Source organism: Marmota flaviventris, chromosome 10 (genome assembly GCF_047511675.1).
Source record: "Marmota flaviventris isolate mMarFla1 chromosome 10, mMarFla1.hap1, whole genome shotgun sequence".
NCBI classification, from domain to species: domain Eukaryota; kingdom Metazoa; phylum Chordata; class Mammalia; order Rodentia; family Sciuridae; genus Marmota; species Marmota flaviventris.
The window spans coordinates 34,011,381-34,038,900 of NC_092507.1; the positions used below are offsets into that span (position 1 = coordinate 34,011,381).

The window sequence follows — 27,520 nt, forward strand, 5'->3', positions numbered from 1 at the left end:
CCAGTGACTCCAGAGGCTGAGGCAAAAGGCTGCAAGTTTCAAAGCCAGCCTCAGCAATTTAGTGAGACCCTAAGCAACTTAGCGAGACCCAGTCACAAAATAAAGAGTTAGGGATGTAGCTCAGTGGTGAAGCACCCCTGGGTTCAATCTCCAGTACAAAAAAAAAAAAAAAAAGAAAGAAAGAAAGAAAAGGAAAAAGTAACTGGGTTTTCGTATCTGCTCTTGGCTTTCTCTATATTGCACTTAGAGAGACCTTTTAAAAACACAAATCAGATGCCCCCCCACCCTTTTTTGGTACCAAGGATTGAACCCAGAGGCACTTAACCACTGAGCCACATCTCCAGGCTTTTTAATTTTTTATTTTGAGACAGTGTCTCCCTAAGTTTCTTAGAGCCTCATTGTGGGAAGCCATTCTGACACGTGACTGGGCGGCTCCCGTTAAGGGTCTGAGGCGTTCTGGCTGTGTCGGAACTTTCCCGGCCCTTTCCTGATGAGAGAACCCATCCGTGTGGGGGTGTGACTGACCACTGACCCTGGGGGCCCAATCACTGACCCTGACCTTGGAGTGCAGTCCCCCTCAACCTTCATTGGATGGAATTCTCCCCTGAATTTCTTGTTCCCCAATAAAAGGCTACTCCCAGGCGTGTTCACTCTCTCTCTCTCCTGCTAGCCCTGAGTAATCCTTGCTGCCCTGCTGGGCGGTTAGAGGAGGGAACCAGAGAGGGGAGCCGTCTCGGACCTGGCAATAGAAATAAGGTAACTGAGTCTGTGTGTTTTATTTCGATCTCTTCTAGCTAACTTTTATGCCAAGAACCTCATTAATGAAACCATTGCGCAGGCCGCATGGTGGACCTCATGAAGTTGCTGAGGCTGGCTTCAAAACTTGTGATCCTCCTGCTTCAGCCTCCCCAGTTGGGATTCCAGGCATATGCCATTGTACCCAGCCAGATAATGCCTCTTAATACCCTTTAAAGCTTCCCCTTACCCTAAAGATAAAGATCAAAATCAAAATATGGTCCTGCTTTCCTCTTCAGTTTCATCATACCGGTCTCTTCTTCCCACATTCACTATGCTTTAGGTAGTCATTCACTCAACATATAATGATTAAATTGTCTATGGGCCATGAACCATTCGAAGTAATGGAAATAAAACAGTAAACAAGAGACAAAAATTCTGCATCCTCCTGGTTTCTATGAAGCTGCCAGGTTTCTCTTCATCTAAGGGCCTTACTGCATGCTTTTCTCTGTGCTTAGTCATTCCTCCTTCACTCTTCAGTTTAGAAAACCTTTCTCAGAAAACTATTCTTTGATTCCACCCAACTAAGTCATATTCCTTATTATATGATCCGCAACTCTGAACTGTTTAGCATTCTCAATTCAGCTGAAATTGTTTGGTCAACATCCATTTTTTCTGTTACATTCCCAGAGCCTAGCATAGTACCTGGCACACAGAAGGCCCTCAAGATTTATTTCTTGATGAAAATGTATATATTTATATATATGCACATGTCTTTAGATTTTACGAACACATAGAAACATTCATGTCTGTTCATATTTCCACATATTTCTGCAGGTGACTATTTATGTGGATATGTAAATACATGGGCATGCACATAAGGATATGTATAATTTCGAGTATACTTACTTGGGTGTATTTATTCACACGAGAACCTGTGTGTCCTTAGGCGCACGTGTGTGTGTGTGTGTGTGTATGCACGGGTGCGCATGTGTATTTTTTCTGGCCCTTCAGTGACAGCTTTGCCCTCCTGGAGGGAGCTGGGAGCAGGGCCCAAAGTCTTCTCTAAGCTGACAGCTCAATAAAAGTCTAAGATCATTCAATGACATTCCAAATGTCAGCAAGCACTGGCATGCTCTACTCTGCTACAGGGGAAGTAGATGGAGGCGGGAGATGTAGAAACCTGGCTGTTGAAAAGCTGCTCTTTCCTGACCCAGCCCATACCATTTCTGGAGAAGATAGGACAGCTGAGAGATGGCACTTTGCTTTTCTTAGATTAGGGGCTTCAGGAAATGGGGATGGTGAGTTCAGTCCCAGTTGCTCACTTAAGGGTACATTTGGAATGATGTGACTAGAAGGCACTAGGGGTTAGATCCTTTGTTTTTCCCAGATCTGCTTGGTTTACCTCACAAGAGGAAATCACAAGGCCAACTGAAAATAGAGTCCTAAGTTTCTCCTCGTGCTCATTTCCCCCCTCTATCTTGACAGTTGGTGGAGAACCAAGCTGATGAGGCTCAGGAATTCCTCCCCCACCCTTTGGGCCCAACAGCACCAAGGTGGCCCTGAGTGGCAATGTTACCACATGGGTCAGCTGCTTTCCTGCCTTTCTGCCAAGGAACCTAGAGGCGTGGAGCTGTCCACACACCAAAAAGTCAAGTGAACTTCACAGAGTAATTGTTCATGGTCAGCGCCTGCTGCGCCTGGACGGGTCTTCACATTGCATTTGCTGAGGCTAGACAGCAGCCTCAGATGAGCTCTGACAGCTAGCATGCTGTCTTTCAGGAGTGTATGCCCAGCCACACGGGCATGCTTAGCGCACCAAACCCTGCCTGGGAAGCCTCTGTGGAGTTAGTTCTCAAAGATGATCCAGTCAGCCAGCAATTATTCACTGAGAACATATTCTGTACCCAGCCCTGGTCTAACCACTGGGGACACAGAAGAGACTCAGTCTCTGTACTCCAGGTGTACATGTCTGGGAGGAAAATACATGGACTCAGTTTCAACTGAGTTAACTAATCCCAAGTGCCAAAGAGCCTCAGGGCAAGAGAGGCTCAGCAGAAATGATACCTAGGTGGATTTTCAGGGAGAGGGAATATGTACAATGAAAATAACTGGGGGAGATGATTTCAGGCAGAGGGAAGGCCAGAGGCCAGGTCCCAAAGGTAGGACAGAGCCTAGTCTTCTCAAAGATGAGAAGTAGTAGATGGCATTGGCTCAGCTGCAGGGGAGATCAGCAGGAGAAATGGATAGGGGTAAAAGTACAAAGAAGTCAGAGTGCAAAGGACATCTATAAGTATTTGTTCCACATTCCTTGGACTTGGTTCCATGCTTTGTGGCAGCAGTTGCCACAAACTTTCTCTTCTACTGTTCTCCCACATGTTTGCTTAGCTCTAGCCACACACACCAAAAGCATGATGCTCTCGCTGCCCAGAAATATTATTTCCTCCTTGTATCCATATTGCCCAGTTTAAGATCCAAATCTTCCCAATACCTAGCCTCAGCACCCTGCACCCCTGCAAAGGCTTCTTTTTTCTGAGCTACCACCCTGATCCCTAGTATGTTCTTCCTTCTTTTGGCTTCCTGGGAGTTGCTAAACTGACCAGAAGCATGAGGTTCCTGAGAGTGCTCTAAGGCTCTTGTCCTATATCAGAATGATTTATGGGGGTTAGTCTCCTAGTGGATTGGGCCTTCTGTAATAAGGATTCCTCTAGACAGAGATGTGGGGAGTCTAAACCTATATATCCTTCCTAATGCTTACCTAGAAAACACAACAAACACAGAGAAAGTACAGTTTTCTGGATGATTAATTCTCTACCACAGTCATTGTCTTAGCTACACAGGATCCTTACCAGCCCAGAGCTTTAGTACCAACTCTCGAGGTCCTCAGGGCTGCATTAGTGCCAGTCTCCTCCCTCCTGTACATATGAATGAGGCGCTGCTAAGGCTAGGTGGGACCAAAACCAGCTTGTATGGACTCTCCTCCCAACCAGAGGGAGATACCAAGGCCAATCAAGAGGCTCAGAAGCTACACTCCTGAGGTCACCAAAGAATACTTTCCCAGAGACTCAGCTAGCACCCCATCTCTTACTAATAATGTGGCTCAGCCCAGAGATTTGGCTCTGACTGAGAACCCTGGAAAATTCCTTTACCTGGGACCTCTATGCATATCTGCATAAAACCAACTAGAGCAGTATATTTTACCTAGTCCTCAGCAGATTCCCACTCCCAGAAATAACTATAACATTTCAGTACCCATTAGCTAGGGAAGAGGAAGAAGAGAAGTTGGGAAAAAAGAAAAGAGAACAAAAAGAAAAAGACAACAGAAATGGGAGGGGAGCTCTGAGGCATAGGAGAACCCGAGGAAGACCTTGGGTAGGGCTCAGATAGTACCTTTTTCAGATTAATCCACTGCTTGAAGTAATCCGCCACTGGCAAACCCAAGTACTGGCACTGGCCTGGAAGCCTACAAGAAAGGGAAGAGAGAACAAGTTGGACACACACATGCCCCAGGCATGGAGTCTTAAGCTAGGAAGTCCCAATAAAGTCTACAGGACAAATAGACTCCAAAGGCTAACCCATTAGCCATGGATCCCACCCCATTCAAGGAAAGGACCCCGACCTCTAGCACCATACACTCTGGGCTCTAGAATCAACCCTCAGATCCAAATGTGAGTGCCTGAAAAAGCTATTCAAAATAATACCAGCAACTATTATTCCCTAATGGCCTACAGTATGCTAAATACCTTGCTTACACTTTTCACATCTAACCTCCAATGGATTGCTTTGAGGTAGGAAGTGTTATTTACAGTTTCCACACACACACACAAAAATGATACTCAAGCAACAAAAAGCAGACTGTATTCCTTTCATTTCCTTTTCTTGTCTTATTGGAATATGAGAGTTTTTTGTTGTTGTTGTTGTTTTGTTTTTTTGAAACAGTAATCTTTTGAACCCAGGGCCTCACCTATATTAGGTAACACTCTGATACTAAGCTACACCCTCAATTCTTGTTTTTTTTTTTTTAAACCATAAATAGGTATATGATTCTGTCAAATGGTTTTCTGGAAAAATAAAATAAATTATTTTTGTGTAAAAAGAGAAAGAAAAAAATGAAATTCAGAGGGGTTATTCAAGATCCCACAGCTAAAAAACGATAATGCCAAGACCTGAACTCAGTTCTGTCAGACTCTAAAGCCTATGTTCTTTCCAATGACCCAGTCTCTTGTTTAGTTATAGCAAAGAGGCAGAGATACAAGATAGGAGGAAAGAGAGGGAATGAGCACATGATGTAGAGATAGATAGGCAGGGACTCACTTCACTTTTAAACCTCTACCTGTAGGCTTATTTCAGATAGAGAAGGAACCATGCATTAGAGTAAGAGGAGGTCATGGGCTGGGGTTATGGCCCAGTGATAGAGCGCCTGCCTAGCACATGTGAGGCACTAGGTTTGATCCTCAGCATTACATAAAACTAACTAACTAACTAAATAAATAAATAAATAAGAGGAGGTCAGAATTAAAACCAAGGGTCTGTTCTTTTTTTTTTTTTTAAGAGAGAGAGAGAGGGAATTTTATATTTATTTTTTAGTTTTCGGCGGACACAACATCTTTGTTTGTATGTGGTGCTGAGGATCGAACCCGGGCCATACGCATGCCAGCTGAGTGCGCTACCGCTTGAGCCACATCCCCAGCCCCCAAGGGTCTGTTCTTGTTTTGGTTTTTTAAAGTATAATCTACCATCTCCCGCTCTAGCTGATGATGCCATTTTATCCACACAAATCAATTTCAACCAAACAGGTATGATACCTGATGAGAATCAAGAAATAAGGATTCAAATAACTCTGAAAATGTTAACTCTGTAAATGCCTCAGTTTGTTCAGAGGAATTGACAGTGAAAGTAAAAAAGGTGCCTTGAACTGGAACATAAAGACATGTGGAAGGACAGAGAAAATTCATGTCACTAGAAACATAAACCAGAAAAGATACAGTGTTTTCTTTATAAGAAAAGTGGCCACAGGCAATAAAGAGCCTCTGAGGAGTTCTAATTTACAGATAATTGTCCTGGGGCAACAAAAACAATAGATTAAAAAAGCCAGGTGGTAGCCAGGATACCAGAGACAGTAGTGGCAGAGACAGAGATCAAGGAACAGACATAGGAGATTTAAATAAGGACCTGGTAACCACATGAGATATGGGGTTTACTATTCTTTAGAGCTTGAATAGGTACTTAGGGGCAAATATCCCTATATGTTTTTAACACAAACATATTCATTTCTTCAGGAAAAAACTACCAATATCACTGACAGCTGCCAACCCACAACTACAGATTCTGGCTTTAAAGGTCAAAATTCAAATTCTAGTATCCGATAACACTCTTTCTCAGGCTGACTTTGTGTTAGCCAAATACCCAGCCTGTGGCGCTACTGGGAGGTGGCAGAACTTTTAGGAGGCAGGGCCTACTCAGAGGAAATTAGGTTATTGGGGTGATGCCATGTAAAAGGATAATTTGGATTTGTGCCCCTTCTTCTCCCTGCTTCCTGGCTTCTGTGAGGTGAACAAACCTCTATCACACACTTCCGCCACAATGTTCTGTCTTGCCACAGATCCAAAGCAACAGGGCCAGATGACCACAGACTGAAACCCCTGAACAATGAGCCCAAATATATCTTTCTTCTTTTTAAGTTTATTATTTCAGGTATCTTGTCATAGTAACAAAAAGCTGACTAACACATGGCTCAAAAAAAGAAAATAAGGCAGCCCAAGCCAAAAGTTTGTGGCTTGGGTAGAGGTAAGTTTGAGTATATCCCTCAAAGCTAATGTGTTGGAAACTTAATCTCCAATGTGACATGTTAAGAGGTAGGACCTTTACGAAGTGATTAGGATTAATGCTAGTTATAGAAGTGGGTTTCTGATAAAAGGATGAGTTTGGCACCTTTCCTTTGTCTGTCTTTCACACACATGCTCTTTTGCCCTTCTGCCTTCTATTATGGGATGACACAGGAAGAAACCCCTCACCAGATGTGGAGCTCTCAACCTTGGACTTCCCAGACTCCAGAATTGAGAAATGAATCTCTGGGTAATAAATTAACCAGTCACAGGAATCCTGTTATGGCAACACAAAACAGACTAAAACAACTAGCTTCACACTACACACTAAAATAGAGGAGGTGGTAACAAAGAAAGCATATTTGAGGCCAGGATTTGGTCAATTTTATCATGGTCTTTAAGTTTTCTGCATATAGAGTACCCCTTTACTGCTTAAACTGGGGTAGACTGCCCCTACTACCCCACCTCTGCCTCCTTTTAGTATATCACTAAAAATGCTTGCTAAGCTCAGTTATTTTAGTTTATCACTAAAAGGAGGCAGAAGTTTGGGAATGCAAATTTCAGATATATGTCTGACACAAGGTAAACACTCAATGTCTGCTGAATTTGAGGATCCTAGGAGACATCTGACAGTAGAATGTCATCTATGAGGCAGCTACATACTAGTTCTGCAGAGATATCTGGCCTAGGAATATAGATCATTGATCATTAATTTAATGTAAGGAAAATTAAGAGTAGATATTACTATACTCACCTGGGAAGAACACAGAATGAGACTGAGCAGAGGGCCCAGGCTAATGTCTTATAAAGTTTATTGAGCTAAAATGAAACCACCTCTAGCAGACGGTCACCACACACAAAGAACTCATACTTCACAGAGCAGACAGCTCTAATTTTGAACTCAATTTTAGAACATCTTTCCTTAAACACTTAACTAAACCCTGGTGTTCCCACAACTCTATTCATAAGCCAGAGGTATGTCTTCAGAAACTACAGAGACTTCTATTTCTTCCTTGCAGAACCCTTCAAGATCTGAGAGCCCAGAAAGCTTCCTTTAGAATTCCCTTCTCCAGGCCCCAAACCCTCATCTCCTTTCAGAGTTCCTCAGGAAACAATGTGTCATGAGTCAGGACTCAACCAATTTACCCCATCCCCAGAAAGCAGGGCCCCAGACCTTTTTCAGGTTATCAGACACTGAGGTCACACATTCTCTTTTGACCCCATTTCACATCATCTATGGCCAATCTAAACCAAGGAAGTATGTTTCCCTTTTCTGTAATATTTATAACTATTTCTTGAGCTTAAAATACAGGTCATTCATGTCAAGTGTCATGGAGTGGGCAAGCAGGAAGAGAGCTGAGAAAACCCCAATTGATTTAGTAATAGGAGGTCACAGGCAATCTTGGTGAGAAGGGTATTAGTGGGCCAGGTGGGGGTGGGTAGAGACAGCTTGCAAAGTGTTAAAGAGTGAGCAAGAGACAAGAATGTAAACTTTTTTTTTTTTTTTTTTTTTTAAGGTTTGGCTATGATAATTTAGTTACAAGACAAGTTTGATCCAGAAACTTTAAGAGCAATCTAGCCTTCCCTCCACTATCCTACAGATACCTCAACAACAGATGCTAACAGGAAATTGACTTCCATATTTAGGCAATATAAAGATTTATTTTTATATGATCTAAGATATCTTCTGTGAGGAAAAGGGTCCTCTCAAACATCCAGGTGGCACAGTGAGTGATATTAATTTATAACCAGTTAGTTTTCTGGAAGAGAAGTTCTGGCTGAGGCCAAGAGGATAAAGGGGGATATCCAGAGAGGATGTGCCCATACGGGACCAAGGATCAAGGATAAGAGAAAATTAGGTAAGGTTTTTAAGGATAAGAAGTAGCCTTAGAGCTAGAATGTGGTTGCCTAAGAAGCAAAACTGTAATCTGACGTCTCAAGTAATTTTCTTTTTTCCTTCAACCTTTCTCTTTTTCTCTCTCTCTCTCTCTAATATTTGGTTTTATAGTTGTAGTTGAACACGGCACCCGGCACATGCTAGGTGAGCGCTCCTACCTCTGAGCCACAACCCCAGCCCCCAACCTTCTCTTATGTTCCTTGTCCTTGGTTTGAAAAATGTTTGCTAAGCTCAGTTATTTTATTTTTCTCTCATATTTTTTATTGGTACATAACAGTTGTTGTTACATATTTGTACATGTACACAGTAAAATTTGGCCAATATCATTCCCCAGTATTTCCCCTTTTCCTTCCTTCCCACCTCCCCCTGGTCCTTTACTTCAACTGATCTCCCTTAGATTTTCATGAGACACCTACCCCCCGACACCTTTCTTTCTCATTTTTAAAATTTTTTCTTTGTACTTATACATGCCAGAGAATGTATTTTGACATATCATACATACATGGACTATAACCCCCATTCTTGTGGTTGTACATGATATGGAATTACACTGGTGGTGTATTCATATATGAACACACAAAAGTTATGTCCAATTCATTCTATTGTCTTTCCCAATCCAATCTCCCTTCCCTTCCCCCAATTCCCCCCTCCCTTGCATCCATTCCCCCCATCCACTCCGGTGAACCTCCACTCCACCCCCCAACCCCCAGCCTACTGTGAGCCAGTATCCACATATCAGAGAACATTCAGCTTTTGGTTTTTGGGGATTGGCTTATTTCACTTAGCATGATATCCTCTAGTTCCATCCATTTACTGGCAAATGCCATATTTTCATTCTTCTTTATGCCAGAGTAATATTCCATTGATTATATGTATCACATTTTCTTCATATATTGAAGGGCACCTAGATTGGTTCCATAGCTTAGCTATTGTTAATTGACCTGCTATAAATATTGATGTGGCCACATCACTATAGTATGCTGGTTTTAAGACCTTTGAGTATATATCGAGGAATGGGATAATTGGCTCAAACAGTGGATCCATTCCAAGTTTTCTGAGGACTCTCCATACAGCTTTCCAGAGTGGTCACACCAATTTGCAGTCCCACCAGTGATATATGAGTGGTACCTTTCCCCCCACATCCTCATCAACATTTATTGTTACTTGTATTCTTGATAACTGCCATTCTGATTAGAGATGAAATCTTAGTGTAGTTTTAATTTGCATTTCTCTAATTGCTAGTGATGTTGAACATTTTTTCATATATTTGTTGGCCATTTGGATTTCTTTTGTGAAGTGTCTGTTCAGTTCCTCCTTAACACTTTTCTATTCCTTTATCATCCCTACCTTCTACATATAACCCAAACCATATGACCCTTGGCCTTCTGAGTTTGGCTTATTTTGTTTAACATAATGGTCTCAAGTTGCACCCATTTTCCTCCAAATGACAATTTCATTTTTATTTTGGTTGAATAAAACTCCATTGGTATATATATATCACCATATTTCTTTATCCATTCATCTGTTAATGGACACCTAAGATGGTTCCATAGTTTTGCTATTATGAATTGTGCTGCTATAAACATGGGTATGCATATATTGCTACAGTATGATGACTTTAAATTTTTAGGATAAATACCCAGGAGTGGTATAGCTTGGTCATATGGTGGCTCTATTCCTTGACTTTTTGAGGAACCTCCAAACTGATTTCCATGGAGGCTATACTAATTTACAATCCCATCAACAGTATAAAAGTGTTGCTTTTTCCATGTTAAATGTAGAACTTTTTCTCCACATCCTCTCTAGCATCTATTCTTGTTTGTATTCTTGATGGCTGCCACTCTGGAGTAAGATGAAACCTCAGAATAGTTTTGATTTATATTTCCTAATTGCTAATGATATTAAACATTTTTTTCATATACTTATTGGCCACTTGTATCTTTCTTTCTTTCTTTTTTTTTTTGGTAGTTGTATAAAGACAGCATGCCTTTATTTTATTTGTTTCATTTTTATGTGGTGCTAAGGATCAAACCCAGTGCCTCACACATTCTAGGCAAGTGCTCTGCCTCTGAGCTACAGCTACAGCCCCGGCCACTTATATTTCTTCTTTTGAGAAGTGTCTATATAGTTCATCTGTCTATTTATTAATAGGCTTAATTGCTTTTTCCATGTTAAATGTAGAACTCGGCTATTTTAGATAAATCACATTAAGATCTGGGAATGAAGGGGGCCACCAGAAACAAAAATAGTACAGAGGCACTGCCAGCAAGAGGCAGAGAGCCCCGACCTTATTTTCCTTTAGCCAATCCCAGCACATACTGATTGTTAACACAAACCAGGAGTCCTATTGGCTCTGATTAGCCCTATGAGTGCGATAAGGGACTTTCCCTTCAGTGGGATTTTAAGGGAAGACAACAATTGTAGATATTTCCACTTAGGGAGGGTCTAGCTCAGTAGGATCCTTCCTATTCCTCTGAGAGGCGTACCTATATCAGATGGGCTACATGGAAGACAAACCAGACTGACTGTCATGCTGGCTACTCAGTCATCTCTGAATATGGCTCAGCAGCAATCCTGAGTACCATTATGTACCCCATGTCTGACTGGAGCATAGGAAGATTTGGGATTATCAATCCCATTCAGGGGTTTTTGTCACCTGCAGGTATGCATGCAGTTTGCAGATTTACTGATAGGCATTCAGGTTGTTGAATGGTCCTCTGAATGGTCCCAGCCCTGTGACTCCAAGACACAGACACTATAAATGTAGCAAGGCCCAGCCCATCTTCATGAGACACACAGAGCCTAATAGCAGAACTTGAACTTCCATAAGAAAGTTACATACTTCTATCAAACAACCCTAATCCAGCTTAGCACCAAAAGATTAACTCTGTGAACAAAGTGGGTTACAGGGGTTGTTGTCTCCTACATAAGAGGAAACTGAGGAATGGAGAAGAAAAGGATTTGCTCAAGCATACAACAAGCCAAGGGTAGAACTAGAGATGAAATCTAAGGCTTCTAAATGCACAGGTACCCATTTTACAGATTCATTCAAAATTCCTGATAGTCCCTGGGGGTGTGAAATCTGGGGCTCAAGAGAAGCAGGTAAGGTGGTCACTGATGAAGGTCATGCCTTTACTGAAGTTCTTAGCAGCCTAAGGTCAGAGTCATGGGTACCAAATGGATACATGGATCCACCAATTTGGAAAGGAAAAGGGCAAAAGTCATCCCTCCAGCACAAAGGGTCTAAATGTTATAAGTTTCTACCAGATAGTGATCCCAAGGAAAGAGCCACTGGCAGTGGGCCCTGGACTAGCCTGCGGGCATGAACATGCAGGCAAGTTTATGGTGCCCAGGTCTCCATGCAGCTGGATTCACTGGGCACAAAGCTCCCCAACTGCCCAAACATCATCTGGTCATGCTTATTACTGTTGCCCAATGAAATTTTATGCACCAAGTCCACAGGTGTGATTTCCCCTTCTTTACGAGGGTCGGAATGACATCACTGATGGCCAATAGAAAAGACCCAATTATGTCCAGGCCATAAAAAGGAACAGGATTTTTTTCCACAAAATCAAAACTTCCTTCAGATTCATGAATGCAAGGGGTCCCCTTTAAGGAAAGGCTCCCCAGTCCTGCCTGTGGGCTCTAAACCAAGGAACCTGATTGTTTTTCAAATACTGTGGGGCCTAGGGCCAGAAAGGGGCTCTGTCCTTGGCATTTACCATATGGCCCTGTTTTTATCGTGCTAGCCCCTCAGTGTCATCAGAACAGAATATCAAACCCTACCATTAGACACCTGACTGGCTCTTCACTTCTGCTTCAAGAGAAAGTTTTAAAAGATGGGGTATTCACCAAGTTCCCTTATTATTACTTTTGTATAACGTAAAAGCAGAAAGCCCTCCCCTGCTTAGAAGAGAACAATATAAAGGGAACAGGGTGGGAGAAAGTTCCCTCTTCACAAACATATGGCACAAAGCAAAAGGAACCCAGCCTTCCCCACCCCACCCCTCACTCAGCCCTACCACCTGCAACCAAGCTGCTCTGGCTGGGCCCAGACAGTCCTGATGGCAAACAGGTGTGGCTAGCTTGGCGCCAGCCAAGGCAGGGGAGTAGCTCATTAAGGCACACCCCCACCCCCTTAACGGGTATGGCCAAGGTGGAGCCATTGTGAGAGCAGGAGCTCAGCTTTGAAGATTAGGTGAACAGAGCGAGAGGGAGAGCTGCTCAGCTTGAGTAGAGGAGACCAGCAGCCATCTATGCAGGTCTGACAGACAGTGGCAGACAGATCCCAACAGCTAAGTCCAGAAGAGAGCAGGAACTCATGCTGGAAAAGGTCATGGACATTACTCCTTATATGCTTTTATCTCTTCAAGTCTTAAGAGTCAACCCTGACTCAGGGAGATGCATATTAGTCTCACTTTTAGCAGACTCTAACTCTTTTTTTTTTTTTTTTTTTTTTTAATTTTTTATTGTTGGCTGTTCAAAACATTACATAGTTCTTGATATATCATATTTCACAATTTGATTCAAGTGGGTTATGAGCTCCCATTTTTACCCCATATACAGATTGCAGAATCACATCAGTTACACATCCATTGATTTACATATTGCCATACTAGTGTCTGTTGTATTCTGCTGTCTTTCCTATCCTCTACTATCCCCCCTCCCCTCCCCTCCCCTCCCCTCCCCTCCCCTCTTCTCTCTCTGCCCCCTTTACTGACATTCGTTTGTCCCCCTTGTATTATTTTTCCCCTTCCCCTCACTTCCTCTTGTATGTACTTTTGTATAACTCTGAGGGTCTCCTTCCATTTCCATGCATTTTCCCTTCTCTCTCCCTTTCCCTCCCACCTCTCATCCCTGTTTAATGTTAATCTTCTTCTCATGCTCTTCGACCCTACTCTGTTCTCCTTATATCAAAGAAGACATTTGACATTTGTTTTTTAGGGATTGGCTAGCTTCACTTAGCATAATCTGCTCTAATGCCATCCATTTCCCTGTAAATTCTATGATTTTGTCATTTTTTAATGCAGAGTAATACTCCATTGTGTATAAATGCCACATTTTTTTATCCATTCATCCATTGAAGGGCAAGACTCTAACTCTTAAAGAGGAGGGGCCAAGCAGACTCTGAAGCCACCTTTGCCCTTTGGCCTCTCAGGAAAGGCTGTGGAACCTGGACCTTGGAATGATGTGGCCTGTCAATACCTGTGCTCAACAGCTTTAGAATATACACCCACTGCTCACCTGCAGGAGCAAATTATTGTGTGCCAATGATATACAGATAAGGGGTGTTGAAGAGCCAAGAGTGAGAAAAAGGCTCTGTCTTCCTCAAAGTAAGGAGTGGACCATGGAGGCACAAAAGGCCACTCCTTAAGAACGAGAGGACTGAGAGAAGCCAGAGGAAAGATCTTGCAAGGAGGATACCAATGAGGTGCCTGAGGCATTGAACCACCACATTGTAGGGAGGAGGGTAGAGAGAAAGAAGATTCATATTTATTTATTGCAATATAAACACTTCCAAAGAATGTTGCCAGCTGTCCTGCATTTCAGAATTGCCACAATTTTCTATGCTCCCCTCTAAGTGCTATGGCTAAGCCTCAAAAAAGGTCTCATTCACCATCACATTAGTTAGTGTCATTGAACTCATTTAGAAACCTGCCCTAAACATACATATGTATGTATACTTCACTTAGAAATAATTTTAAAAAGTGATGACTATTTCCTTCTGATAAGTGTTTTGTCACCTTGTATGCTTTCATAAAGCCAATTGTTTCATCTGTGTTTATACTTTCATGGTGCTAAATGTCGGAGTAAAACTACTGCATGGGTTTCAATATTTTATTCTCTGTTGGACAAAGTAGCAAAACTTTATTGTTTAGAAATGTTTACTGAAATCATCTGTAAGTTCTTAAACCAGAAAGAATGTCACTCTTTTTAAACAGGTTAGCACAATTTAATTTCCCCTATTAATAAAACTCAATTTTCATAAAATAATTTGCATGTGTATTTGAAAATATAGAAACAAAATTAATTAGAACAACAACAACAACAAAAAAAAAAAAAAGGTCTCATTCCTCCTGGACCCCAGTATGGGAGTCCATCAAGCCAGAGTTCCATAGTCTGAGTGGCGTGAGTCTGTGTCTGGCATGTGCAAGCTACCCGAGTTTGAGCAGCACTTAGCTTGAAACACAGCTCTTTGTCCCTCCTGTTTCCGTTCCCCACCCAAAGGAGATAAACAGACCTGGGTGATGAACGGCCCGCCTTTCACGATCACTTTTCCTCAAGTTGAGGAGAGTAGCTGGTGATGGATGGGTTGGAATTTGGTTATCAGGAAGGGCTGTCAGCCAGAGGTACCTATCTCCTCCCCCACAACGCAGGGCATCATTACACTGTGGCATCCAAGTAAAATATGACCAAGGGGAGGGAAGGAAGAAAGAGGGAAGGCTAGGCTTACACACAGAGCAAATTGAGCAACAATGAGAGCAGGCACGAGGCTGGGACGTTAGTTATCTGCCCGTGACACCTTTTATCTCTGCACAAATTGGTCCTTCCTCCCCCACTGCATCCTCTTATACAAACAGAGGCAGACACAATGTGTCACCACTGCAATAGCGCAGCAATTTAACCCGAATTAGTGAGGGGGTCAAGCTAGGAAATAGGGGTTTCTCATTTCAACAGGTTCCTTAGTCTTGGCTCTGAACCACCACATTGTAGGGAGGAGGGTAGAGAGGAAGAAGATTCATAATTGAATTCATTCACTTGGCTGCTGCTGATATATAAAAAATTTATGCTCAAGCCTCCTACTTATCAAAGCTGGTTAGTATCCACTTCACCTGTGAGATGCACCATGTCAGAAGATATAGCATGGGCCTGCCTGGGCACTCAGTCATTTTAGCCAATGTAGAATCAGGGAGAGAGAAAAAGGCATTTCCCAAAGACACTAACCCCAAGTCAGAAACCCCTTGCTATAGGACAGGGTGTGAGGTAGCACTGGATGGAGGGAAGGGTGGGAGTAGCAGATGGGTTATAGGTGCTGATTGCATCAAAAGTAGTCAAGAATACCCTTGAGTTGCTAGGCATGGTGGCTCATGCCTATAATTCCAGCAACTCAGGAGGCTGAGGCAGGAGGATTCCAAGTTCGAGACCAGCCTGGGCAACTTAGTGAGACTGAGTCTCAAAATAAATAATAAGAAGGGCTTGGGGTATAGCTCAGTGGTAGAGCACTTGCCCAGCCCAGCAAGCCCAAGGCCCTGGCTTCAGTTCCCATTACTGGGAGGAAAAATGTACTTAGAATCGATAGTCCAAAGAGTCATTCTCATTTCACCCTCCAACAGAAGGTGTCCAGGATATTTTATGACTAACTCCTCCTGACAGACATATACACACCCTGCTATGCTTGAATAGTAGCACTGATGGCTAAAAGAGCAGGGAGGAGAGGAACCAGACCTGTTCCCCAGTGACCTTACCCATAGTAGGAACAGTGGGGAATGCAACTCAACTCCCATCCAGGACCATGGCTCCATGAACCAAGAGACAACTTGATCAATGATCATGTGTCCTTGAATAAGTAATATCTATGCCCTGCTCTGTCAGAGTTAAAGAGGCCAGCCAAGGGAAACATGCTTTATAAGTGTGTGGGGGGGGGGCGGGGGCGGTGTTAATGGGATGGATTCTGCTTAGAAGGAGATCATCTGAGACCAAAACTGCAACAGTCTTTGGAAATGCTTCCAGGATACTTGCTTTGAGAAGACAGTGCTTTAGTCAGAAAAAGGGTATTGGAGAAGCCTTACTAGAAATAAAAGGCAAAGGGAAAGTTCCAGAATCACTCAATAACTACAAAAATGAATTCCTAGAAGCTTGGGTTGAGGGAAAGAGTTATGAACATGGGGGTACCTTGGGAATCATTATCCAAATTCAAAGAATCAGCACATAAATACCAAGGAACAAAAGTCAGGACCCCATTCTACAGACAAAATGGGATAACGTTCTACCTCAATTGACCACACACATTTTTATGATTACCTTCAAGACCCAGAACCTCAAAGTAGAGGCTAATCAAACCTGATTCCTGTGTTCAGAGGCTTCAAGGCCCATTCAGAAGATAATCACAGCATAAACATAATGATTACTCTAGGAGATACTACTGTGAAAGGGCCATCTCATTTCTAGTGATGGGAGGGCAATATCCTAGAGCACTTACAGAGACTCAGCTTCTATCCCTTCTGCTCAAACAAGTGCATGTGCATGTATGCACACTCTCTCCACTCTTCTCTGCCTGACCACAGCCCTGAGAGAATGCACTGTCGACTTCTCAGCCTACTTTGCCCCCACACTTGCCCTCATCCTCTGGGACAGCTGCAGGTTACAATTCCAACCACAGGCTTCAGAAAGATGATACACTTGCTGGAGCCTGCAAAGGGTCAGGAGAGAGTACTGTTTGAAATACCAGCATGACAGCTGGCTCCTTGTCTGTCTCTTCCTCCCCCACTCCCCTCCCCAAACTTGTCATGGTACAAGAAGTCTATAAGCAGCCCATCAGCTTTAAATATCAGTGTGCGTGAAGCAGAAGCACGAGAGCGAGGGAGCAGGAAGCAGACAGCGAGCGCCTCTGTCGCCACTGCCTGTCAGGGAACACTAATGAATTTCACCACCAGCAGCCATGCTTCAGATGGGGAGTGAGGTGGGGGTGGGGGGTTTCTAGGGAAAACTCTCAAAGTATTAAAACATCTTTTTCCTTTTAATATATGTCATTGTGGAACTGAGAACTATGGCCCACCCAGGACTTCAAGAGAAAGGGAGGTTGGGGCAAGCCCCCTTGTCCTCCCACATAGGAAGGGGAGGCTGGAGGGAGCTGGCTGAGTCCCAAGTTAGAATGGGTGATCTCTGGCAAGTTTTCCATTCTGTCTAACTACCACCACCTGCACTTATCTCATGAAGGCCGTGGGATGATTAAGAGGATAAGAATAAGAAGTCCTAGGAAGTGAGAGGTGACCAGCTGTGGCTTTCTAGCCAGACTTACCACTCATTCCCACTTGACAGAAACTTTAGTTACTCCACAGGAGGCCCCATGGCAAAGGGTTGTAGGCCATCCTCTGGACCTAGGGGAGGTGGGACAAGGAAGACTCTAGCACTAATCCCAAAAGGAAGTTATTTCCCCACAGATGTCAGGAGACGAAGATGCTTGTAAGTTTACTGATGGAGGTTAAGAGTGGTAACGTGACTTTTCCAAGATCCTACAGTTAGTCAGTAGTGGAGCCAGGACTTGAACTCAGATTTCTTTTACTTTGAAAGGTCCTGCTCTTTCCATGATACCATGCAGCTTCTCTGAAGAAGGGCTAGTTATCTCACGGTCTCCTGTGTGTCCTCTAGTGCCATGCCCTACCCTGCCTCTCCACTCCCTTACACTGGTACACATGCCTCTCTCGCCTGGCATGGGCCACAGCTGCCATGTAGCACTGGGCTGGGCTCCAGGCCAGGGTGAACTCAGTCGGGCAAAGCCCTGGGAGTGAGCCAGGCCATCACCTGGGAGTCTCCACAGCTCATAGGACACGGATGTAGCATAAACCCTCCCTTGGGTATCCTCTGTACAACTCTGATCAGCAGTGTCTGATCTGGCAGCGACCTGCTGTGCAGGGGGCAAATGACATTTAATTTCCTCTTGGTTTCCCTAAGGTACAGACAAAAGGCTGTCACCTGCGTCTGGGTCTGGTGGCACAGCTGGAAATGTTCCCAGACATGCTGCTCTGGAGAGTTCCCAAAAGAAACCAGAACGTAGGCGGGTGCAGAGGGATTCCCCTTAGGCCAGATTGCTGGTCCTCCCATGGAAAACCAACCTCAAATTCCTAGTGCCAAACAGTTGCTCAAAGTCTCTAAAAGGTACTCTCTGTGTGTGTGTGTGTGTGTGCGCGCATGAGCGTGTGTAATACTTCAGGGCTTTTAGTCTACCTGCCAGCCATCTGTACTCCCATTCTCCTCCACAGAGACCATATGAAGCAAACAAGTGCCACAAACACCCTGTAGTGTTCCCCCCTTGTATCTCCTCAGTGCCACAAATACCCATGAAACCCTGTAATTTATATCTTGCAGCCCCTCTCTAGGGAAACAATAAGACAAGCATCTCTCCATATCTTTCCCATGGCAATTGTTCCAGGGAAGGGCACAGTGTCCACTTGTTATGTGAAAAGTGCTAAAGCTGGGCTAGAGTTGTGGCTCAGTGGTAAAGTGCTTACCTAGCATGTGTGAGGCACTGGGTTCGAGTTTCAGTACCACATATAAATAAATGAATAAAATAAATGTTCTTCAATATCTAAAAAAATATTTTAAAAAGAAAGAAAGAGAGAGAGAGAGAGAGAGAGAGAGAGAGAGAGAGAGAGAAAAGTGCTAGAACTGCTATCAGGCCAGAGCTCTTTCCTAGACAGAATGGCAAAAGCCCCAGCAGAGTGGGAATAGGGGAAGGATGCAGAGAGGGTGATGGGAAGTTTCAAGGACACTTTGGCTACTCTCTTTTTGGCCAGGGAAACCAAGAACTCCTTAGTAATCTGAGTTGTCTCTAAGATATCTTGCTTTCCCTACTTCAGTCTCCATCTGGCCTGTGGCCATCTTGGTCCTATGCTAGGCTGCCTTTGTGTGGCCTACAATGCCCTCTGGAGGCGCCATAGAGAGGCACCCTCCTAGTGCTCACACTCTGGGATGCAGTCTGACCTCTGCTCCAATATAGATGCTCAAGGACACAGCTGTTGCCCTTAACCATCTGGCTGGTCTCTTCTGCCCTGATTCCAGGACCCCTGACTCCATCAAGATATGTAAGTACTCAGCCTGGACAGAGTCACTCTCTTGGCACTAACATTATTGGATCAGTCCAATAGTTTTAAAACTGTGCTCCATGGAGCTCTAGGTTTCTCAGGAGGGATATCAGGATGCTTCATAGACTGGGAAAGAAGAGGCAGGGCTTTAACTTGGCTCCAACTGGAACGGCTCATATTGGGCAATCTTCAATATTTTGTTTAAAAAAAAAAAAAGTTCACTGGCTAAAAGCTACTACCCAGTCTGTCTATGGTGCTCCTGTGGTTCTAACAGCATTCTTCTGTCTTCTTTATAGTGTTTTCACAGTCTACCTTATCCTTTAGTTATGCATGTGCTGGTCTTTCTGTCCTATCACTTGGGTCCCTACAGTCCTCAGCACAAAACTTACTGGACTCAAAGCAGCTCTCAAAGAGGCTAACTTTAGGCCAGTGCTGAATACCAGTCCTTCCAGAGTACACACCGTCTGCACCTTCAATGGCAGTTTCCAACAGTATTCCTTAGGAGAAAAGAGCTGCAGTGGAAAGTAACTGACATTTACAAGAAGGTCCTAGTGAAGATGTCTGACAACAACATGCCACTCTTAAATCAACAAACGGGGCACACCTGCTACAATAATCAATCATTTAAATCAACTTCCAAGGAACCAAAAAAACCTTGCATTCGACTAATCTTTGGCAAAATGCAGCATTTTCCAACAGGAAATATCACTTAGAAGTTTCCAGACCCTAAATGTGGGACCATGGGAGCACAGGACGATGTTCATCAGCTGAATACTCAAGGGTCTATCCTCTGGCTAGGGCAGCCTATAGAGGAGTCACAATTTCCACAATTCTGGTTATAGGACTGGAATAGGGGAAGCCCCTTGGTCCCAACAACCAGACCCACTGCCTGGGCTTCCTTCTCCAGTTTTGTGGTAGGAGGTTTGGGGGTAAGAGATTGCTCTCCTTCTAGCTAAAGCCACTTGTTAATAGGCCCTAGATTCCTTTATCCCTGGGGAAAGGAAGGTAGCAATGAGTCCTCTCCTCCCCACTCCCCCCGCCAATGCCTCCCAGCAGGGCCAGGGAGGACAGCCATTAGTGTGTGCCTCAGCAGACAATGGGGAGGAGAAGTCTCCAGAGCAAAGGACAACTGCAGCAATTAGAATGCAGGGAGGTTCAGAAGCTATTTAACTGGGTGACCCCTGAGGTCGCTGCATCTGACTCCCATCCCTGGATAAATATTGTATGAGAGGGGAGGGGGTGGACGAGGGAGCCATCTCAGCACAGCTCCTCCTTTCCCTACCCCACGCAGCGGCCTCCAGCCACACATACCAGAAACATTATTTACAGCCCTGACAGACAGAGCAATCACTCTGCTAACCAAGAGGGAATGGACAAAGTCGGCTTACCAAAAATTGACTATGGCAACTGACGACGAAACCAGGGCTGGTAGGGGGAGGGAGACCCCAAGACATGAGCCACTATAGACACAAGGCCTCCCTCACACTCTGGGTCCAGCTAAAAGCAGAAGCTGTCATCCTCAAACCCCAAACTACTGGCAGGTAAAGCTGGTCTCAACTGTCAGAGAGGAAATCAGAGAAATAAGAGCATCCTTCCAATCTTTGGGGGGCCCCCCAGTGGAAAAACTCCTGGATCTCATCACTACCCAGGTCCTCCTTAGCAAAATGAGAGCCCTGGCTACCTGCCCAGAGGAAGTCACACCAGCCACATACCACTTGATGACTCCAGTTGACCCTTAGGTGACCTAATGGGAGAAGGCCAAAAGCAACAAAGTCAGACATTACAGAAAGGGGTCAGGCAGGGGAAGAGAGGAGCATGTGTGAGTGCAGGCTTTGCTTCAGCCCCCCGCATGTGCCACTCTTCCAGTCCTGCTCTAATGCACCCTGACATGCCTCTGAAGACAGAGAGCTGTTTGCAGTCAGCACCGTGATTTGTTAGTAATTATTTCCATGGTGTCACATTGCTGTCACTCTGTTAACAAAGAGACAGGCTGCCTCAGGCTGCCTGCAAGAAAGAATTGCAGAGAAAAAGGCCTGTCAGGCTCCCGGGATTCTCTGGCTGGCTGGCTTTCTTCCCCAAACCAACATCCTCACAGGCTTTGGAAGAAACAGTTTTACAGAACTATCAAGTCTGAGTCATGTCACCCTTTAGCCAGGGACACTAAGAATTTATCCTATCCACTCACAGCCATTCTTCCCAAAGCCCTAGGAAGCTAAGCCCCTGAGTCCAAATATCACTCATGCAAGGGCTACCATGCCAGTTGAAGCCATGTACTCATTGGCCTTTAACTCCCAGGACCCCTGCTCTCTGACTCTTCTTCCTCACTGGGATGTTTGTGGTCTCTCATGTGCTCTTAGGAACCTGGCGAAAGAAACCTAATTCAGACCAAACTGAAGCAGCTGTCCTTTTGGCATGAGGCATTAGGGAGATTATGATGGGTAAGCATCTTCCCTTTGAATACACCAATCACTGTTTCAGGAGCAAGTGGCTCAGGTGTCAACACCATTCTAGCCTCCGTGTGCCCAAGCATCTGTAAGGAACAACCCTCACAGCTGACCTGTCTTTCCCAGGGCCTGGATCCGCCCAGGATCTGCACAGGAGAACTGGTGGTTTGCTTTAGTACAAAGTAATGTCTTCATTACCCTGGCTGGGAATTAGAGGACAGATTGGCAAGCACTGACAAAACAGAGGTCACTCACCTTACAGGCATGGAAAGTTGAAGATTAATTCCCTCCTCTCACAGAGGGAATCAAGACTCCAGGATAGTGGAAGGGAAGCACCAATACTAAGAAACCCTTTCACTGCCAAACAGAAGTAGCAGCTACTGCAGGAGCAACAGCTACATCACCACAGGAAAGAAAAGAAAGATGAAAGCCCACAAACCTACAGAAGACCCTTGCCACCTAGGAAGGATCACTGCCACCCAGCTCCGACCCACCACCACTGACAGAAGAGCCTAGACAATATCACCATTTTTCTGGTACTAGGGTCCCCACGGCAGAGAATAGTGCCAGTTGCATGCAGTGGAATGCAAGCTCCATGAAGGCAGGATGTTGGAGAGGTTTTCCCTCTCTGTTCACTGCTGTATCCTCAATACCTACCACAGTGTGGTAGTATGTAATCAACACACTGCTGAGAAAAATAAATGAGCCAGTATGGCTCAAAGGCCACTCACTCCCACAGGTCTAGGACCAGCCTTTCCCCATCACAGGACCTCAGAGAAGAGGAAGGCCAGGATAGGTTCCAAAATAGATAGTGAAGACCATAAGACTGAGGATTGGAATTGGAATTTACTAAAGAATGAGTGGTGCTGGGAAAAACTGATAGGCCTAGGGAGATTCCCATGTCAAACTGAACATTCACATGCTCATTCTATAATCATGCACTGAAAAAAAACTAAAGAAGGCAGGTGTTTCAAAAGGTAAATAAAGTACACTATAATAATGCAATGGATTACTGTATTATTCAACTATGCTATTATACTATATAGCAATAAAAGGGCTAACCTACAGATACGTACAACCACATGGATTGACCTCTCATACCTTATTTTGTGTAAAGAAGACAAACAAAAAAGAGAGAACACCTTGTATGATTCCATTCCTATTAAAGTTAAGAACAGGCAAAACTAACCAGAAATAAAAGAAATCAGACCTAATGGCTACCTGGCAAGGGAAGGCAATCCAACTGGGAAGGGGCACAAGAAAACCTCCTGAGATGATGATAAAGGTTCTTTTTAATAATTTTTTATTTCTTCTTTTTAGATACACACGACAGTAGAATGTATTTTGTCATATTATACACATGGACTATACTTTCCCATTCCCATGTGGTTGTACATGATATGGAGTTACACTGATCGTGTATTCATATATGAACATAGGAAAGTTATATCTGAATAATTCTGTTGTCTTTCTTATTCCCATCCCTCCTCTCTTCCCTTCATTCCCCCCTTGGTAAAGGTTCTTGATCTTGATCTGGGTGGTAGTGATTCAGGTGTATACCTGTATGCAAATTTATCACACCATTCACTTTATATAAAAAATGTACCATACTACACACATTTCAAACCGTGTTTAGAAGAACAAAATAAAACAAAAACAGAAGTTGATGCTCAAGAATTAAAAAAAAAAAAAGTTAAAAAAAAAAAAGAGTTATAAAAAGAGTTTTAAAAAACTGATCTAAAAAGTATCTCACATAGAAAAATGTTTCCTAGGAGCACAGAGGTTTCTTTCCTTAGAGTTTAGGAGACATGACCATCCAGCTTTCCCTCTTTATTTGACAGAGAACAGATGGACTCAAGCAAACAGCTGAGATGTGGAAAGATAAAAAATGTTCAAAATACTGAGGAAACAGCTGAGCATGGTGGCACATGCCTGTAGTCCCAGTCAGCTACTCCAGAGGCAGGGGAATTCACTTGGGCCTACAAGTTCAAGACCTACCTGAGCAACATAGTGAGACCCTATCTCAAAAACAAACAAACAATAAAAACAAACAAACAAAGAACAAGAAGTCCAGTCCGAGTCTTGGGCCTAAGTGGTGGTGGCTTGGCATGCATGCTACTGCTCACCAAGTAAGCTCTAGGGAGACAGAGATGGATCATACAGTCCAGCCATGCTCCCAGTTGTTCAAAGGCCCTCTGATGCAGCCTGTCTATCAGATTCTGCCACAGAGCATATAGCCAGATTTCTAGAGACTGCCCTGAAGAGCCACAGACATAGGATCCAATTTGTCTTCCTGACAAGCCAGGCAGAGATTGGCTGAGCTTATCCAACTTATCCAACTTATTGCCTGAGCTTATCCAACTCTGGGCTAAGGCAAAGTTCTCAGTGCATCCAGCCCTTCCTGCCAGCAGGGAAGAAGTGATAAGACCCTCACAGATGGTCAAGGGGAGCTCCATAGATCAAATCCTAGAGCAAGAACCTAGGCAGCAGCACTTACTTTTGGATGAATTAAATAGTAAAGAACCACTCGGTCACTGGCTCTGTAGCAAGTCAAAGGGTGAGGCTGTCACTGCCCTAAACACCTCAGCCTGACCAGTCATTGAGCAAATATCTTTATCTTTAAACAGTTTTAACTGGGCAACTTCAACGATTTAAACCCTCTACATGTTCCAAGGGGGTGCAGGGTGAGATGAGGCTGCCACTGGAGTCCTACCCTTAAGCCAGAAAGTGAAATACCAGAGACTCTTTCTGCTGGGGAAAGGGTGCTTGTTTGACCAGACAATCTTCTCCCCCAGGCCCCCTCCAAGCACCAAGTCCTCTCAGGACAGACCAAGTACCCCAAACAAATGCTCTGAGGGAAGTTCATAGTTAAGATGCCTGTGGACTTACAGTGCCAGGACTAGGAAGGGGTATCAGCTGAGAACTAGGAGCCTGCTCTGGTTCCACAGAAACCTTCTCTCCTGCTCTAAGGCTCACTTATGGGAAATGGATGACCCCCACCAAGCCCACAATCAGGAGCCCCTTTACTGCCAGTTCTAGGCCCCAGGACATACAGGAGGGGCTTTTGGATGTTTGTCAGTAGGCTGGCCCCAGGGGCATCTGAGCTCTTAGGCAGAGGTGGGGGCACCCCTGGCTCCCCCAAGCCCAGGAACTCTCAGCCCAAGGAGCTGTCAGGCTAACGAGGCTACCCCACCACCACTCCATCTGAGCGTGGCAGGCTGCACCGCACGACTGGCTTCAGGTGGCTCTTCTTTAATTAATGGCATCCCAGGCTCTGCAGGGAGCTTCACCCCACAATGAATGGCCCTCTCTCATTAGAGGCAAGCCTGCCATGATGTATTCAGGGTGAGGGCCAGGATTCATTTCCTTGTCTGTGGGTTGGGGATGGGAGGGAGGAAGAGGCAGCGGGGAGAGATTTATATCAAGGGACTTGGATTAGCTGCAGCTGAAACATGACCCCATCAACTCCAGCCGCCTTCTTGGGCCTAACCCAATGCACCTCTGCTGACTAGAGGGCTCTAGGGAAACTGAAGGGAGGGCAGAAGGTCTGGTTCCCGTTCTCTCTGAGCTTAAACTTCAATGCTAATGCCCAGAATTCCTATACAACTTCCAGAATGCCCTCCCCCTGCCCCCACACACTTCATTTGCATTGGAAGCCTGGGATGACTCTGAGAGATCTTGCCCATGGAGTCTTTTCGTGGCCAGGAAGCTGACCCAGTGGCCTCATTTCTAAAGGACTCAGGACTTGACCATGATCTCCAGCTGGCTCTTCTGCCTTCTGCAGCAAGCAATACCCTCACCCCTCTTACTCAGAGAAGGTAATCCACAACAATCATCATAACTGCTGACTCGATAGGATCTGAGTAAGTTCTGCCACAGACATCCCAGACCTTGGACCAACAGGCACTAGGGTAAAGACAGGCATCGGCCTTCCACAAAAACATGCTGTCAGTAGTCACCTCACTATGGTGATCCATCAGGCTGAATGCCACCTCCAGGGAGGGGAAGAATCTGGGCAACACTGCCCTCCTTCCCTCCACCTCTCCCTGGTCCCTTCTCATAGGATTACAGGAGACTGAACAGTGGGAATTGGGCCTTCATTTGTCCCACTTTCCAATGTACTTCTCACAGACTTAGAAAGAAGACCACCCTGCACTCTTGCTCACCATGTAGGTGGCTGTAAGTCTAGAAGCTAGGTGGGTTGAGGTCACAACAAACTGGACACATCCATACACACTCCTTATACAGATCCCTCTAAACCTTTCACTTTTACTTGTAGAGGGGAGGAAAAAAAATGCACTTCAGAACCTGTCCTCTTTCCATTTTCAGCCCCTCAGAATGCCCAATTCACTAAGAGCACTGGGGGGTATCCCTGTCAGTCAATCAGAAGGTTGCTTTGCATGACTGCTGTATCCCTAGGAGGGTCAGGCAGGTGTCTATCATTTACATGTGCACTCACTGCATGTCACCCCCGCTTCTCCCTGGCCCTTGTGGAGGAGCATTCATATACCCTTCCTTCTCTACTCAGAAAGAGATGTAGCTCAGTTCCGCTTTGCTAAGCCCTATTTGGCAATGTGTCTAAACACATGCAAACTTAATTAGTTCAGGAGGGGAGCCCAAGCGCTTGCAGTGACAGATAAAAGTAACGAGAAATGAGACAAGTCAGGACTGGCAGGGAGTTCTTACACCAGCCCCTTCCCCCAGCAGGCTGCTAATCAAAGATGATGCAGCTCAGTGCTGGGACCAACTGGCACTCTCATGGGCAAAGGGCAAGGATCTCATAAGATTAGTGGCACCATGAGATTCCCTGTGTGCTTCCAAACATAAATATAAGATAGAGGTATCCAAAATGATGTTAGCTGTAGTTTCCTTAAAATAGATCTGAAGGTTTATTAATTTGTAGCTAAGGCAGGCCCAAATAATCCCCACCATATCTCCTGGCCAATCATGCCCTCATATCAAAATCTCCTCTAACATCATACCAGGAATCCAGTCTCAGGTGTCACAGAGCACCCAGAGTTCTACCACTCAGTGCAAAGGAGAGGAGGAAGGGCATTCCTGCCAGATCACACAGCCATGAGCCAAGAAGGACAGAAGCAGATCCCAGACAGCATACATGGTTCAACACAGTTCTAGAGTCAGAATGCTTAGGCTCAAATCCCTGCCATGCCACAGACAGATTGTGTGCCCTTGGCAAATTATTTACATTTCTGGGTCTTTGTTTCTACCTTTGTTAAAAAAGTGTTATAAAAACTAATTTCATACAACTGTAGTAAGGACTAAATGACATAATATGTACAAATAGCACAATAGGACTCCAAGTGTATAATAAGTGCTCAATAAACACGATCTTTATACTCTAGAGGTTAAATCTTTCAGAGAATTCTAACCCCAAAGGCACAAATCTCTCAAAGAAAGCACTTCACACTGTGCCCAGGATCAGTTCCTCTTCTCTTGCCTAAGCTTACGGATTACCTCACCGAGCACCCACCATGAAGGGTTCAACAGCACTGGCAGTGAAAAATCCAGGGGCTTCCTGACATTAACAGCTTAGTTCTCTAACTCACATACAGGCTAGGCCAGCAAGGCCCAAGTTGTCTCCTCCTTTTCCATTTTTCCTATACACTAGCAACAAATGCTCCCTGAATCTACCCACTATCAATTCTCAGTCATTATTTCTGAACACGATTCCATAGGACCACTTTATTACTTAATTGATCTTCATTCAAAAATACTGGGGCTCAGAGTGTAGCTCAGTAGTAGAATGTTGTTTAGCATATGCAAGGCTCTGTGTACACTCCCCAGCACCACCAAAAA

The 27,520-nt window shown here is 44.5% G+C and overlaps 1 protein-coding gene across 11 annotated transcripts in view; it reads right to left on the minus strand.

Moving 5' to 3' along the window:
* Eri3 (ERI1 exoribonuclease family member 3) overlaps positions 1-27,520 on the minus strand; it is a 133,587-nt gene that overhangs the window by 56,001 nt on the left and 50,066 nt on the right. For 10 of the 11 annotated variants that reach the window (XM_034636828.2, XM_027937171.2, XM_071617771.1 and 7 more), the window contains one exon: positions 4,126-4,198. The exons of the other annotated variant lie outside the window; for it this stretch is intronic. In XM_034636828.2, the coding sequence (XP_034492719.1) occupies positions 4,126-4,198 (73 nt within the window). The remainder of the gene's footprint in view (positions 1-4,125; positions 4,199-27,520) is intronic. 11 annotated transcript variants of the gene reach the window in all.